Source organism: Protomyctophum parallelum, assembly GCF_964188405.1.
Source record: "Protomyctophum parallelum genome assembly, chromosome: 1".
Taxonomy (NCBI): Eukaryota; Metazoa; Chordata; class Actinopteri; order Myctophiformes; family Myctophidae; genus Protomyctophum; species Protomyctophum parallelum.
The window spans coordinates 90,329,085-90,346,411 of NC_139697.1; the positions used below are offsets into that span (position 1 = coordinate 90,329,085).

The 17,327-nt window shown below is 40.9% G+C and overlaps 2 protein-coding genes across 2 annotated transcripts in view; one reads left to right on the forward strand and one right to left on the reverse strand.

The window, feature by feature from the left end:
- Positions 1 to 17,327, forward strand: part of acsl6 (acyl-CoA synthetase long chain family member 6) — a 105,709-nt gene that overhangs the window by 25,926 nt on the left and 62,456 nt on the right. The gene's annotated exons all lie outside the window — the stretch shown is intronic.
- On the reverse strand, positions 9,425 to 12,903 carry irf1b (interferon regulatory factor 1b; the record flags this gene model as incomplete). The annotated part of the gene is made up of 8 exons (XM_083760481.1): positions 12,729 to 12,903; positions 11,740 to 11,832; positions 11,493 to 11,592; positions 11,145 to 11,315; positions 10,932 to 10,969; positions 10,506 to 10,635; positions 9,875 to 9,991; positions 9,425 to 9,441 (listed from the first exon to the last, which is right to left on the reverse strand). Coding segments are annotated over exons 2-8 (660 nt in total), but the record flags the coding sequence as incomplete, so codon positions are not given.

Below are 17,327 nucleotides of genomic sequence, written 5' to 3' on the forward strand. Positions count from 1 at the left end.
CGCTCCACCCATAACAAGCCACCCAGAGGAAAACAACCAGTGACGTCATCGTCTCACACACAGTGGGATGTTTTTTTCCCGCTGTCAGCTTTCTGTGGACCTTTTTCATAAAATTCCAATAGAGAACCAAACAGAACGGAACACTAAGGATTACAATAAGAACACTAGACGAGAGATTCCAGAGGATGAGGAATTTAGCTGACTGACCTGTTAGTAAATAAGATGCCGTGACAAGAAGCAGAGAGAATTCCACAGCTGTGTTGAATCATGATTTGGCCATTATCCAAACCTTAGCTTGCCTTTATCACGTAGCTTTTGCAGGCTGCAGATTGTGCAGAACCATATTGTGAACTCGCTCGCTACATGAATTAACTAAGTGAACTGAATATATAGGCCTACATATTGGAAATGTAGTCAACTGTTTTTTTCTCTCTCTCTCTCTCTCTCTCTCTCTCTCTCTCTCTCTCTCTCTCTCTCTCTCTCTCTCTCTCTCTCTCTCTCTCTCTCTCAAAAGTCACATTTAAAAATGTTTGCAAATTGTAAAAGCTCCACTTGAACAGGTTGTGTGGAAATACAAAGCATGTTTTTGTCATAATTATTGCCTGAGTGCACATTTCAAGTCAGATAACGTAATAACAACAACCTATCTCTGCTGTCTGGAAGAAACCACCGAAATGTTCATTCTTCAGGGGGGAAAACATATTTTTAATTGGTTCAATATTTTTTTAACAAACACACAGACGTAAAAGGTGTTGAATAGCACTGCTTAATGAAATAAATAAAATAAATACAAATGGCTAAACGGGTGGGGTTAGCTTGTTTGAGAATCCAATTGAGTTACGTAAATGGTGTTCAATAACATTGATTTATGAGAAAATCTAAAACCTAAAAATGGAGTTAGGTGGTTTCTTCCAGACAGCAACGATATAGATGTTATATTGGATGTTGGCGTTCAGGCTCTGCTACAGTACATACAGTAATACTCCATGCTCAGTACAATTAGAACCCACATTAATGTACTTTGTCTGCCTGAACTAACTTGCCAGCTATACGCATCATTAACATAATGGAGCCCAGACCATGACAATAAAAGCCCAGAACATCAGGAGGTGTCATCTTTGAGCTCAAACTTGGAATTGGTGTGTTGCTCGTGTTTGTGGCTTCAAGGAAAGTCAGCCGAGATAATTGAAAACACCTCTCAAACAGCCTGTTTGAAGTCATGAGGTCATGACTCATGCATTTTCGATCAGAATCTCAATCGTCACAGGTCACACACATCCAGTGTATATTTACATAATAATGCAGGCAACAAATACAATTCAATTCCATTTCAATTTAAATAAGCTTTTAAGGCATGAGGAAACATACGTTTACATTGCCAAAGCAAGTGTCAAAATATAACAAAAACTGTTGAAAATGGGGAAAGTATATACAGTTGGAGGGGGTACAGCATTTTGTAAACAGCTATGTCATATTGTGTCGTTATATACAGTACATGTTATACAGGGTATAAAGCCTTTTTGAAACAAATAGCAGCAATTTCCTTGCAGTCACTTTGGGACAAATGGCAGCATTCTTTCTCAAGACTATTTTAATAGTATACAAAAAAGAAACTCAGATTTAAGATGTGTTTAAAGGTAGCAGCTCTGTTTACATGTGCAGTAGGTCTAGCGGTCGACTTGGTACAGATAGTAGTCGTTAGGGTGGTTGTATTCCATTGGATAACCTTATTTTGTCGCAACAGTTCACAGATCTTGCTGCTTTGTTTGGACAAAGGGCCTACTGAAAATTCCGGCGACGAAACGGGTAACCAAGGGCGAACGGGCATTTGCCGTAGCTGCTCCCACATTGTGGAATGCCCTCCCCCTTTTTATAAAGAATGCAGAGTCTGTTGACATTTTTAAGAAGTCACTGAAAACTTATTTATTTCGTTTGTATTTTGAGCTGTGATTTGTTGCTTTTAATTGATTGTTTTTTACCTGTTGTATAAGTGCTTTATAAATAAAATTTACTTACTTACTTACTTACATTGTTGTATTTCTCCCAGTAGGTATGGGATTTTGTTGTATATATATATAGTACATATAGTTTCAAACTCACTTTGGGTGTGTGCACCGGGGTAGGGTCCACGCGGGCCGTGGCCCAGTCAGTTTAGAGCTGGCCCAGTCTAACTTTGAAGAGAGGGGGTGAAAAACAACAAAAGATAGCCTACTTTGGCAGCCCTTGTGCATGCACATTTCTGTTTAGTATAGCAAACCACAGCATGCAAGCCGCCTTTGTTTTAAATGGTCCCCCAAGCCGTTCACACTTCTCACCTATCGGCTAGCTAAAATGTTTTAGACAGACCTTAGACCTAGACCTTAGACCTTTCTCTATTGCAAGGCTGTGTTCACTGAGTATGTACCTAGTCAAGGCTTTCCTGAATGTTGGGTTGTTTAGCGTGCTCTCAGGTATTAGACCAATGTATATTCTCTTTTTAGTGATAGACAGCATTCCATTTGACTCTTTCCAATAATGTCAGGTAGCTTTCTTTTTGTTTTCTTATAATCTGGTTAAATCCAATGGATTTTCCATTGTACAATACAATACAGTACATGCACCATAACCACTTAGACTCTATGGCCCTCATTTATCAACCGTGCGTACGCCAAAATATGGGCGCACGCCGAAATTACCGACATTTTCGGCATTTAACATTTCCGGCAAAGCTTGAAATTGAACGTGACAACGTTCAAAACCCACGTCTGCTCGGCAGCTGTCGTACGCTTTGTCCTCACCTGTTTTTCTGTCCTAGAACAGCGGAGCAGCATTGTCTGACCAGCTGAGAGGCTGCCAAAGGCATCGAAACATATGTATTCACTCCTAAAATGTTAATATAAAACTGTATGTATATGGGCTACATGTAAAAAAACAAAAAAAGAAAAGGAAAAGAAAAAAGGAATAGACCTACAAGATGTGTCTTTGTGTCAGATGAAATTTGTAGGAGCTTTCCAACTTTACAATTAAAATCGCGCTTGATTTAAGCCATTTAAACAGTGTTTTGCATGAGCGCATACATGCGAGGATTTGGGCTGTCTGTGCTGGAATATTTCCATGACGTTGGAAAGTAGCCATAGTGCAATGCAGCTGCGGAGAGTCCCAACGTGGTATAGCCTACTGTATCCTAATCTACAGCAGGCCGATGTCTTTCTGGAGTTACGGTATATGTGCAATATAATAAACCCGACGCGTTGCTCGAATGCCAAATGTACCGTGCCAGGCTGCCAGCGCAAGTGGGAACTGCATCGGAGATATAGGTATATTACCCAGCCAGCCCACCACCAGCCACACATGAGGCTATATACGGTTTTGGCTGTCGAACGTGCATGGTCAGTGGTCACTTGGTCAGTTGGTCACGGACGGACCACTGTGATAGAGAGAGACAGTTGCTTGCAAATAGCGATATGTGCGTGCGTGCGGGGGGTGAGGCGGGCAGCAAGGGAAGCGAGGTGAGAGGGAAACAGACAGGGTAGTCCTACAACTTTATTTAATTCATGCAGGTGTTCGTTCTTTATTTGTTTAACAACACACCAGTTAGTTGGGCTTGCAAGTTGCGTGTGCGTGCTGTGCGTGTGTATGAGAGAGGGGGGTGAGGCGGGCAGCAAGGCACGGGAGAAACCTATTTTTTCATGTAACCATGGTTTCAGGAAACGTTTTGCCGTTGTTCATGTCGCAAAAACGAGGGCAAGGCTAGATTTAATAGGGCGTGCCAGATAGATTTCAGCCGTGACATTTATTAACGTGAGAACGAAATTAAGGAAGGATCAGCTGTTTGCGATCACTTTATAAATGCCGTGGCGACGTGGGTGTACTACGAAACCTGCACTCGAATCTGTGGCAGATTTTACACTCGATTGATAAATGAGGGCCTAAGTTCTTGACCAGAGTTTACGGTTTTCCAAGATTTAGCAAATCTGCATTTATTCTTTTATTTTTTTTTGGACAAATGTTCTGTACTAGGGACACAAGTGTCCATGTGGTTAAAGTAGTGTTTGTGTCTTTTGCCTTACAGGGTTTCACTCGGCAGATGACCTGACAGGGTGATGACCTGACAGGGTGATGACCTGACACGGTGATGACCTGCAGGGTTTAACTCGGCAGATGGCCGCAACCCACCGTGTCCTGTTGTCTGTTCATGATCCCCAATGAAATGAAAATGTTGTGTTGGCTAATCGAAAATAGCAGATATACAAGCTCATAGCACATCGTGCCGCGCTATGACCTTTAGAAGTGCTATTTTTTAAACATTGTGAACATGTGCAATTTGAATATACATATATATTTTTACTCAAATCTTTGCGTCTGGGAGTCCATGGAACAAATTATTTTGTCATGAAAATGTTTGAGCACCACTGATATAGTATAGTAATATATGTTTTTTGAAAACTACGATTTTAGAAGACATTTGTAGAATCGGCCTCAGCAGGTCTTAAAGGGGAATAGGCTACCACTCATTTTCAACATTTTACTATGTCATTAACATACCTTAGAGCTGTTGTGTGGAAGTCATAAAAAGTCCCCCATTCGGGTTAGACAGACCTTAGAGTGACCTACACCTTAGACCTTTCTAGAACTGTAGGTCTGAAAAAAGATGTGATTCACCATGTTAATAATTTTTTTCAGACCTCCAGTTCTAGGAAATACAGACAGCTCTAAGGTATATTAATGACATGGTAAAATGTTGAAAATGAGTGGAATGCACCTTTAATGGGTTAATGTCTTGCATGTGTCCTAATCTAATCTAATCTAATTAAATAATTAAATTCCAAAAAATACATTCATCTTCAAAACTAAATTACGTAAAAAATGGGTTTGATCAGTTTATAGAGGAACTACTTCATCTGGCTGAAACTTGCTAAGGAGACTAATTATTGTGGGAATTGCACAAGTGCCCATACTGCACAGTCGGCATACAAATAGAGAACTGAATTCTGTGGGCTGCTTTCTTTGTTTCATTATGAGTCAGGAATGTTTCATATTTGGACTGTCTAGTGAGTTAATAATACTTGATGTAGAAATGATGTATTATGGTAATAATGGTTTGTACATACTAAATTGGAAATGACTGATTTTGAACCATGTGGATATCTGCTGCAGAGCTTTTTTTCTTTTTCTTTTTCAGAAGCATAATTAATATCTGATGTGTAAAGCCTAATGTACGCTTCCGCTTTGTGTTAAATTGCTTGCAAAGAAGAACACATTAGACCCTATACACTTGATCAGGGTTCTTATATACTTAGATTATCTATGTTTTCAAATATCATCACCTTCTTAAATGAATGGCCTAAGTAGTCATTAAAAAAAGGATCCAAAACAAAACAATATGATCATTTCACCAAAAATGTTTATAACAATTTATGACTATTTAACTTAAAATAACATGTCAGTGTCTACAAATAATTGTCTTTTATTTGGGCAATACCTAAAATGTTCAAAAGAAAGTCAGTACTGTATTTATTTTGTTTATAACTTGTCATAAGTTGTATTACAGTGATATATTGCATGAACTCTTGGCTCTTCCATTTGTTACTGCATGTAGGCCTACCATAATGCTTAAAGGAGCACTTCAACCATTTTCAACATTATCTTTATGGTTCTCACTAATGCTCCTTATAAGATTTCTGTACTACTCACTGTGCATCTCATTTCTCACTGGTGGGCTACTGTATATGGACAGTTCAGAAACCTGCCGACCAATGACCTCATCCATGGGGATTCCAACTTTCCAAGCTAATAGAAACTACTTCTCTTTCTGGGAATTGAACATACTGAAGTGAAATAGAAGCATTACATTAATAGCCCGCCGGCTGGTCCTCCGTTAAGCCAATTTTAATATAAGATGAAAACTATTAACAAGTATGACAACTTATGAACGAAAATGGAGTGATTAATGTTAAAACTAAGTCTTATGATTTTCTTATGGAATAAGATAACAGCAGTAGGAGAGTTTAAGCCTTTTATTCAAGTGCTATATGGTCTACTCTTCACCAAAGATAATATTCATAATACAATAAATTGTATGTTAACCTATTTTGCAATACAACTACAGTATGGTGTGATTATAACAGCTTATGGTGACTTACTATGCCGTGTTATCTGATGACCAAACCTTAATGTAATGTGTTACCATGGATTTCTGTGAGAATACACATACTATGAACTACACAAAGTGTAATGTGTTTTTAAGTGGTGCAAACCACTTCCTTAAGTGAGTATGTGTGTGGGTGCCTGCCTGCCTGCCTGCCTGCCTGGCTGGCTGGGTAGGTAGGTATGAGCACGAAAACAGCATGGTTGTTTTTCACCACCTGTGCGCAACCTAACACACACACACAAACACACGCACATATTAACTGTATATATGGTGATTTCAGGTGTGCCAGTACAGTACAGTGACAGTACAGTATACAGTACTGTACTGACGCGGGGCGGCTCGCCGGAACCAGGCCGGCACCCTGGGTGCGTTCCTGTGGGTCTGGAACCCCCCCACGGGGACCCCCACACGGAGTTGTACCACTTACTTCACACAGGTGTGATTTTTAATAGTTAACCACTCCTGTACAGAAACTAATTTATGACCAGTCAGTGCTTACAACAGTCAGCTTTACATGAATCATTATGAGATGTGTAATCATGCCACATATCTTATGGTTTTTAAGCATGTCTCTCAGACCAAAAAAGCCTAATTATACTCAAACAGTATTGCATGCAGACAGCGATCACACGTTTCAGCTTGTACTGTTCGCACAATGGAACAGGCGACACTCTGAGTGCAATTCAGCAGCTGCTTATTTCCTTCCCGCTACAATGCTACTACAGAAAGATGTTCTGCAAGGATAGTAGCATTCATCACATTATTGTCTAGAGGAGATAGCATCTCCATGAAACCAACACTTTGTTATAGTTCTCTGCAAGCCTGGGCACTTAAAGACTTCAGGGGAATGCATTACTGGTCTACTGCCTTACTCTCAAGTTACTGTGGATATATGTGGACTGTCAGCTACATTTCTCAAAAATATAAAATGCAATGTGTCAAGATTTCTTAAGGAGGTGTGGAAAATGTGTCCTTACCTGTATCAGAAATGTCTGGATCGATTGCTTCCGGAAACAACTTTTTCTGTAGTAGATTTGTCTCTTCTTGTTTTTTCCACGTTTTTTGTATAATATTATTATTGTTATTATGCTTTAACTGTGCTGTCTTCTATGTATGTGGAGGGGAGGGCTGTGGATGGGTGGTCTGTGTATTTTGTGAAAAATTGAAAATAAAAACAAAATATAAAGAAAAGGTGATGTGCTCTGTGGTGATGTGCTTCCCCCCCCTGTACATATATTACTTTCTTATTACTACTATATAATATGATTCTGCATATTGTATATTATTGTCTTTAAAAGTTTAAATGTCTCGGTGACTTGAATACAGCACCTTAATGGAAACAATCCCTGAGGGCTTATTTGGGTTATCCTTTGAGCATTATTTCATATCTTGGCACCGTGCCTGTTAATACAGTATTCAATCAATTAATCAAAAATCTATTTTGTAGCATTCAGTCGGTATAACAATGGGCACATTTATTTTTAAGTTTTCAATAAATATACTGTATTCGAATAGTATAATGTTTTTTTTACAAAACTTTTTTTTACAACTGACTTTTTTATTTTGTAGAAAAACAAGTTGAAAACAACCACAAACTGTAACATTATATACAATAGAACTTTTTACAAACCCATGACAAAAGGTCATGAGGAACTTCAAACAGAAACAGCAGTTTAAGTTCTTCATAGTCAGACGTTGCTATGTTGCTCTGCTGTATTAACTGATACAGTTAATACAGCAATGAAAACCAGAAACTATGTTTGACTAGCCTGATTGTCAGACTCTGAGAGCTTCCAGTGTGCTCAGTCGAGTGGGTGGGGTCTATGGGCTGGAAACCAGGCTAATGTTTGACTATTCTCACCTTAATATGTGTGTTAATCAAAGTCATTACATTTGATAGGAAACTATTACATTTAAGGTTGCTATTGTGCACTGTAAAAACATATTCATGAATCTAAATGGTATAGCATGATTGAGCATGGCAAAAACAGGTGATTGTAATCCTGTTACAATTCACTGTAAAAGAAAACCTGGAAAATGCCCGAAACACCTGAGCTTGATGACGAAGACAACGACGACTTTGGAAAAAAGTGATGGACGCAAGGAAAGCAGTCGACCTGCTGCCGAGGCTCCGACAGCAAATGCAAGAAGGTATCGCATTGGCATGGTGTGGACGGTGGTGGGTAAAGTCATTGGAATAGTCCTCGTATAGAAATCTGGAAAGGTGCATGAGGAGCTTTGAGGTGTCTTTGGTGTCTATGTACAACGTTAAGTCCTGTCCTGTGGTCCTCATATCGAACAGCTCTGTATCTGTTGATAAAAGCTGCTGTGGATGCTCCAGAAATCGTCTGGCATTGCCGATAGCCCGACCCCCAGGTTTGTGTACATGGGCAGGTCTAGTTCGTCTGAAACGAAAACAAAGCAGAAGAACGTGGTCAGGATTGCACACAAGACCAACGGACAGTTTTTGATATCATGGAGATCACAGATCTCGTTATCAGCCCTGCAGATACTTCACATTGGTTTTGCTCACAGGACAATCTTGATCTTTGTGCTTAGGTTAGTTACTTTGACTAACAAATTAACCTTTGCAGGCAAATCTCTGATGTCACACAGTCCTACTAAACATGTGTGTTGATGTAAGGAATCACAAAGCGCTAACACTTTCAACCTGGCGTCCCTGTTCTCACCCTTTTAGGTAAAAAGTTTCTAATGTTAAAAAATACCAGGTCTGTGAGATCACATTATCACAATGAAACAACACACTGTGGGCTTTTAGAACAGGTATTTTACACCAAATTTAACACCAAATCTCTTCCTCGAAAATAGTAAATAGAAAACTCTTCACCTAAATGTTCACCCTAGAATAGGGACACTAGGGTTTGTGTGGTTACAGTAAGTAGCCTATGTATAATTGCCCAATTATTGTGAAAGAGGCTCAGATCACTGCTCCTCCAACCAATCATCTAGCAGCATTATTTACCTGAGGAAGTGTCACTGCTCCCTTGGCTCCCAGGGCTTGAGTAGGAATATGGGTCTATGCATGCTTCATTGCTCAGGAACGACTTGTCGTCTAAACTGCTTGGCCACTGTGTCTCTTGTTCCAATTGCTGGCAAAGCTGAAAGAGCAATGCTGGAGTCAGTATGGTTGCATTGTTCGTTTGACCAATGTTTTGGATTAGTAACACTGAATCTGAAACAGCAGAATATAAGGCCAACATAGGCATTCCTGACAATGACAAAAGCATGCTAGTAACCAGGAAGGAGAATAAAAGCCACACCTACCTTAATAATTTCATCATCATCGTATTCTGGAAGATCGGAGGAGGGGAGAAGGAGAGGGGAAACAAACAAACATGAGTATGGCACGTTTATGATTATACAGTTTTCAAATGGTGTCATGACTGCACACTTTTAGTTTGTGCTGACCTTCAATTCAAGCCAATAAATGGCAGTGTATTGTTTTGATCTCAAAGCTTTACTTTGTAAAACTTTATGTGTATAACTTTAATATCCCAACTGGTTACAACACTAGCATGCTAAGTTATAACCATCCAAGCTAAGCACAAAAAACTGTGTGACTCTGAAAACACCTCCAGTGACAAAACAGCAAATATACCATTTGAAGGAGAGTTTTATCCAAAGCACTTCTACAGAATGAGTATTGCGTAAGGTGGAAGTAAAGCCTCTGACATAACCAACAGTTATAATTTGTGTGGCACTGGTATCACATTACGGTCTTACCAGGGCTGTGTTCTGGTGACACTTCGAACCGTCGGTGGTACAGGTCATTCGTGCTATCTGGACCGATCTCCACTGACGTCGACCACTCAATCTCCGATGCACTCACATATTTGAGCTCTACGAGGCAGAGAAACATTCAATCAGCATGGAGGCTCCAACTTTCTCCAAAGAGGCACACTTTAATGATAAAGCTGTCTGTGTACTTGATGATCAAAATAAAGGGGTCCTTGGGTGGTACCACCCAAGGACAAAATTTGTTAATATAGCATGTCATGATTTTAACCACTTTAACCATATTTTATACTTTGGCTATTCATAAATAGCAGATATACAAGCTCATATCGTGATGAAATTGTAGATTTTGTAGACTTTTTTCTTTGCTTCTGGAGGTGCCTACTCCCTGGCACAAAAATAGTACAATAGTAAATAGACCGAACGGCATGCAGCGCATGCAGGTCGTCCAACCTGCTAGAAAGGTACAGTCTGCTGCAATTTACAGTAAAGTCTTATCACATGGCCATGGGCACAGTTAACCTTTTGCAAACCTAATCTTCATTTTGGGGGTCCTTGCCATGAAAAGGTGTGATCAGCACAGGTAATACAGTAGTATAGCATGCTTTATCTTTCTTACCTTGGTGCTCTGTGCTGTCCACTGTGTTCTCCTGTGTGGAGGAAGAGTCCTCGTGCGTCTGTGTATAGTGATGAGCAGGAGACTGGACGGGACTGCAATCCTCCACTTCCTCTGTCTTGACTTTTGCGTTCTGTCAAGAGGAAACAGAAAAAGGGGACATACAATTAGTTTACAGTTAGACTGATAAGGAAAAAGCTGTTTTAAGTCATGGACAGGGGACAGTCGTCAGTGAGCCAATGTGTGTTGTGATAAAATGCCCAGAGATATGAGCTAGCCAGCTGTCTTTATAAACTATGCTTAAGCCTTTGTCTAAATATGAATCGATTACAGTACTTTATGTATAGAGCAAACAAAGGATTGTAAAATGTTGCAGGCGCTCTGAAAAGGGACACAGTACAATGTTGAGGTAATAAAACGTCTATTTACCTTGTTCTTTCGTCTGGTATCCCGCGCCTTGCACCCAGCTGCGCAGATTGGGTGGGGAAAAAAAAGTTGCATTACAACACTACACTTCATGTGTTCAGTTTACTTATGCTACCACATGCTTGCTGATTCATATAGAATGAAAGCAGGCACACAATTGACATTTAAGACACTTGCATGTGTTGTGCATGTTTACTTCCTGTTAAGATATCTCACCTTTATATTTTGTGGTGGCTGTCAGCATCCTGTAGACACGCACTGCCTGGTGGCCTTTATTGATGCTCTTGTCTTTTACCTCCTCAATGTCGGGCAGGGAGTTCATTGCACAGCGGAAGTTGGCTTTCCATGTCTTGGGGTCAGAAGAGTTCTGGCCCTCGATGAATTTCCCTGTGGAATAGTTAAGTTGAATAATGACAAATTAATACCCTGGCCAGTTTACAGTAGGCCTCGTCGCTCTCTCTCTCACATAGTTGTCTTTCTTTCAGTGTGTGTGTGTGTGTGTGTGTGTCTGTGTGCGTGTGCGTGCATGCACATTGCACTTGTAACTGCATGTCACCAACCCACCTGTATGGACGGCCCACCGCTTGAAGAGGCAGGCGTCCTTGTCCACCTCCCAGCCGTGGCGTGCAGCGTGCTTCCAGGGGATAGAGAACATCCGCTTGTCCTGAAACCATAAGGCATTACTTTGTCAAAATCAATGTTGCAAAACATTGATAGCTCTGGCCCATATAATGTTAGATGGACCAGAGCTAATGTACAAACAGTTACAGTATATACTTGACTTGACTGAATCAAAACAGCCAAATCTCACCTTATCAACCCATTTGAGACCAGAGATACTGTTAGAGTCAATCATGTTCTCCAGCCAGGGCCTCATCCTCATTCTTGTCACAGGCATGGTTTTCTGTAGGGGTACATTAAACACACAGTTTTAGACATGATGTGGCATCTAAGGAATGTGAAAACACTTTTAAAGATCGACGCATTCATCACTTATGTTTGTGTGATTTATATGCTGCCCGGCCCGTGCAGTAATAAGGAGTTCATGTCCTTGGCTTGAGAAGAGGAGATTTTATTTGTAGTGGGGGCTGCATGGGAGGAAATAGCCCCAATACGTTCCCTCAGTCCCTACCTCATAGGGACTGGGGGAGAAACGTTTCTCAATGCTGATTGTAACCGATGAGGATGCGTCTCATATTACAACCGCATAATGGTTAAATGTTTCGAAAAGGACAGAGCTGTAGGAGGCCACAGTTGTAAACGGAGAAATGTGACTTTAGAAATTTGGACTTTCAAAGCTTGTAGAATAGTTTGTAAAAAAAAACTACCAAATTAATTGATAAATCAAATAGAAAATACCACAAGTAAAACCGTTCCAGCTAGGGCATTTGGGTAGAGCAACTGTCCCAGGCCAAAACACAAACGTTGTTTTGTTTTGCCGACAGAACAGAACAGAACAGCTCATAGCGCGTCTTGCAGATCACGTCTTGTCGGCACGCGACGCTGGTCGAGCGATGGAGAGGCGCACCTGCATGCTCGGCTTTTCCGATCACGCCGCGCTCCTGTCACTGAAAGTCTCAGTCGCACTTGTAACATGATAGGGTAGAGTAGACTATAATTGTTTAAACACGTGAAATAAACGCTTTGTCGTGCAAACTATTGTTCTCCGCCTGGTAAATAGGCTATAGCCTAAAAAGTAAGTAGCGCGTGTGCACCGGTCTAGCCGTGCCAAAAAGGCTTGAGGCTTGCAATTTGCCTTGAATGCAACTTTTAGAATTAGTTATCAAAACAAAAACTTACAGTTGCAGAGTGGTGGGTTTGTTATATTCCAATATGTCCCGTAAAAACAAAGCAATAATAGGTAGCCTATTCCGTCTCTTCTTATGGTCACGGTCACGGTGTGTACAAGAAGATGCTGTTAAATGTCTTCTTGGTTGTACATGTATCCAGTGAGAGCTGTTCAGAGAACTGTAGTAAGTGGGCAGTCAGAGTTCTATTTTATACAGACAGACGCTTGGGGTTTTCCAGGCTGCAGCCCTGCTCTGATGACAGTGCATGTGTGTGACGCGCCGAACAGCGCCGCCTGAAGGCGCTCACACATGTTGCTCCATTTCCCAGAAATCACACGACTATAGTAGAAGCCCAAGCTAGGAGGAAGTCCCTGCAAGGCTGCAACAATAGTAAATAGACCGAACGGCATGCAGCGCATGCAGGTCGTCCAACCTGCTAGAAAGGTACAGTCTGGCGTCTGCTGCAATTTACAGTAAAGTCTTATCACATGGCCATGGGCACAGTTAACCTTTTGCAAACCTAATCTTGCAAATGCCATACTTGTGCAAAACTCGACAGACAAGATTGTATTCATTCATAACATAATTGGCCAGACACAGACACGTTAACAAGGTAGCCTATAGGCCTACGTTCATTTATTTGATAATTTTATGTGGCCTGCCCATGTATATTCACCTTTAAACGTATATATGGTAAGAAAAACAAACTTGAAGTGGTCATAATTAGATTAGACAGCACAGCAGTGCATGTCTGCATGAATTAAATAATTTGTTATGATAAAAATAATGCATATTATTCGACACTGATATCTTGATTGTCTGTCTGATTTGCGATTGAATACTTTATTAACCGTTTGCAAAAGGGCACAAAAAGTGTGCCGTTCTATAGCCTACAAAAGGATAAGGGAAAGGACACTAAAAAGCAAAAGGATAAATTAACCCCAAAAAAAACAATAGGCCTATATGGCTTAATTGCAGGCAGTGGGGTTCTGTAATCTGATCATCAAACACCTCTTCCAGAAAAGTCAAAGTCCGTCCGGGCACTGTGTGGTGGTGGTGGTATCTATGATTGACGATGACGATCTATGACACACAAAGAGACAAGCCCTTTAGAATAAACTGCAACCCAAGAAAGAAACCTGGCGTTTACAAGAAATGCTGTAGTACCATAAATCGTCGATAGGGGGAGTCCAAAGCTGTTTGCTTTGCTTGGGAAGTTGGGAACCATGACACAGCTTGGTGACAGCCAGCTGTCAGACAGCACATTGCTGCAGGCACTCACTGATACTCAACTGGCATCATGGCACCACTGTTATATATTCTACTTAACAGTCGTTTCTGCTGCCGAGAAGCTGTAGGCCTACGACGTGCCCTTAAAATTGTGTCTGGATCTGTGAATGGTGACACGCTTCATTTTCATACATCTTCTTCCTCGGGAGTCGGGTTTGTGCTGCAAACACATCATTAGTGAATTTCCTGCACATGGGATTATTATGGGAATCTAGGCGACAAGATTGTAATGTGTGCAACAGTGCAGGGACAGCATGGTCGCTTGTCACTATCATGAGAGTTTTGGGAAACTCCGCTCCACGTGCTATGGCTGTTAGTGCTGCTGTGCTTCCATATTGGGAGTTGGGACTTCCCATGCATGATGAAAGCGGCATGAAAGCACGAGAGGGGAGGGGGAGAAGGGAAAGGGAAAGGGGCGTGAGTTGTGTGTGTGTGTGTGTGTGTGTGTGTGTGTGTGTGTGTGTGTGTGTGTGTGTGTGTGTGTGTGTGGGCGGGCATGTGGGCGTGTGGGCGTGTGTGCATGTGGGTGTGTGTGCATGTGAGGAGCGAGGAATCCAAGGGAGTTTTGATGCTGGAATTTACGCAATGGTTGTATATCTTTGGGATTTTCCAGCGACGACAATTCTCTGGATAGTGTAGGTTATAGGATATTGTTGAGGGAAATATTACTCTCCCCAAAACAATTAAACTGTATCACAAAAATCTATTTGTTATAGCAATAGCACTGCAGAGTGAAGTGCAAGCATACATGTATCTTTAATAGTTTTTAAGGGATTGATTCAGCATTTATAGGGATTCAAAAGATTACGGTTTTGTCTTGAGCCTGGAAAAGGGATAATCCTGTCTATATAGATAAAATAGAAAAACTATAGCCTATTGTCCATTACATTTGCATAAAATTGCCTGCATCACTGGCTGTAACCATGAAAACACATTTCATACTTACTGTAGGCCTACTCATCCTTTCATGACAGCATGTGGCAACAGCAATTTACAAAGAGGTCCTTGTGCCATTTTCTACAAGTCGAGTCAATAAGCATGATTATTACAAACAGTGAGTGAGACTGTTTTTTTCTGTCTAGTGTAGTAGGCCACCTTGCTATTTCCTTTATTATTATTAGCAATTTTCCTTTATTATCCACTGACCGCTCATATGTAGAATGGTTATTCCCTCTGTTCTGCACTCTCTTTGTAGGACATTTCCTGCTGACTTTTCCCCTCCCCCAGTGCATAGGCCTATACCAGGCGTGCCCACACCTTTTGGACTTGCGAGCTACTTTAAAAATGACCAGCTCAACAAGATCCATCAAAAAACGTATTATCATGAAAATTGTTTAAAAATTTACAGTACCTTAGCGGCGCACTTGAGGAATAAACGTGAGGAAATGGAATTGGTAGGGTATAACTTTATAATGCTACTGACGTCTGTACTATGTCAATCAATCAAGTGGCACCTTAATTCCAAGTGGCAGCTAGATGCCAAAAAATATATATTACTGTATATTTATTTTTACAGTCATCTGATCTACCTCCACAGCCTTTGTGATCTACTGGCCTATACCGTGATCTCTCCCCACTGGTTCCTGTTTGTTTAGCTATTTATAATAAAGAGATATTGATCCTGTTTTATTACAGGCCTCCGTGGGTGTAAAATAGAGGGCCAGTGTGCGCCAACTGAGTGCTACAATCTACAATCAACCTGGCGTCCCTACCTGGGCATGCATGACATTGCAGGTGAAAAGTTTCTGAAAATTCTAAACTCTCAAAAGTTTCAAAAGTGTTGCAAGAAAGCAGTTGTGAGCTTATAGATTGACTATTTTCACTATTCATTGTACAACAAAGGAAGAAGGAAGAGGAGCTTGAGGCTTTGGGGAGACGCCCAAGGTCCAAGCGGCTTGTGAGCACAATCTGCCCTGGACCATCTGCCTTTGACAGCTCAGTTGACACTGGATCAACGCAAAGCCGCTGTTGGTGTGTCCAGAAGCTACTGTCACTGTGTCCACTTCCTGGTGGGGTGAGGCAGGTGGGAGGGGAGTGGGGAAGCCATGAGTAGGGACTGAAGACTGTAAGAATGGTAGATAGATAGACCCAGGGTAATTCAGGTGTCATAGCAAAAGTTTAAACTCTACATTCAGATAGTAATCATTGCTATATAATGTTTGTTCAATAGCAAGGGCCTCCTTGTTCTCTCCAGCTCTTTAATAAACAGAACAATCATTTTCAGGTGGTTTGCCAATTTCATACATTCAGGAGAGAGTTCATATTGAAACGGTCGTAAATAACCACATGGTTATGCCGTACAGTATATCACTAACTTGCACTTACAGTGTATAACCTTCAGTTATATAGTACAGTATACAGTATCATGTATCACTAACCTATAATACTGTACATCACTCACATTCCTTTACAGTAAGACAAGAGGGCCCCTTTCTTATGCTTTGTTTCAGACAGCAGAGGGCAGAGAGAAAGGTAACCAAGGGCAGTTTACAGTTTATAGAGACGAGAGATATGCGAGACAAGACAGGGGTGGACGTGACGCAGAGGTACCACAAGAACAGCGCGAGGGGTACTATGATAGGAGCCAACCAATCATCAACGCTCGAGGGGTACTACCCGGAACACTTCGTCGTTCTTCCGGTTGCTTCAAAATGCCACCGTCGCTCCTCAATCCGTTCTCTATAGATATATTATAGCTCTATGGTCAAAATCCTGTGCACACGCATATGATTTTTAGCCCACTGGGTTAGAATGAACAGTTAGCTGAACAAGATGAATCTGCAGTCTATAAGAGTGGTGCTCTGTGTCAGACAGTACACTAACCGACTAACGTATACACTATGGTCACCAACAGGCACAGTTAGATGACTTAAATCTGACTTAAATCACTATCTGCCGGATAAAAAAGGTTATCTACTACATAAACTACCTTAAAGCAAAGAGCAGACGTGGACCATGAGGAAGAGCGTGGGATTGGGGTTAGATTAATGCACTGCAGCTGAGATCTATCTTATCGCCAGTGTTGTAAAAACATAAAAGCTCTTAAAACGTGGGCAGATAAAGAAGACCTGGGGAAGACAGGGAGGCTAGTGCCCTCGCCCTTTCTTGTGGTTTTGGTCTATTGTCTTGAATAAGCTTTTTAAACATGTCTTTTGTTTGTAGCTTGACAGGTTTATTTTTCTTTCTTCTATAATAATAAGTGAATAAGAATAAGTGAAAAGTGAAAGTGAAATTTAAGCAATTTGGGAATCCCTTTAAAATGTCATTTTGATATTAATCACTTGGTTTCTTGGTTAAGTGACTTTTTGCCTAGTCTTTC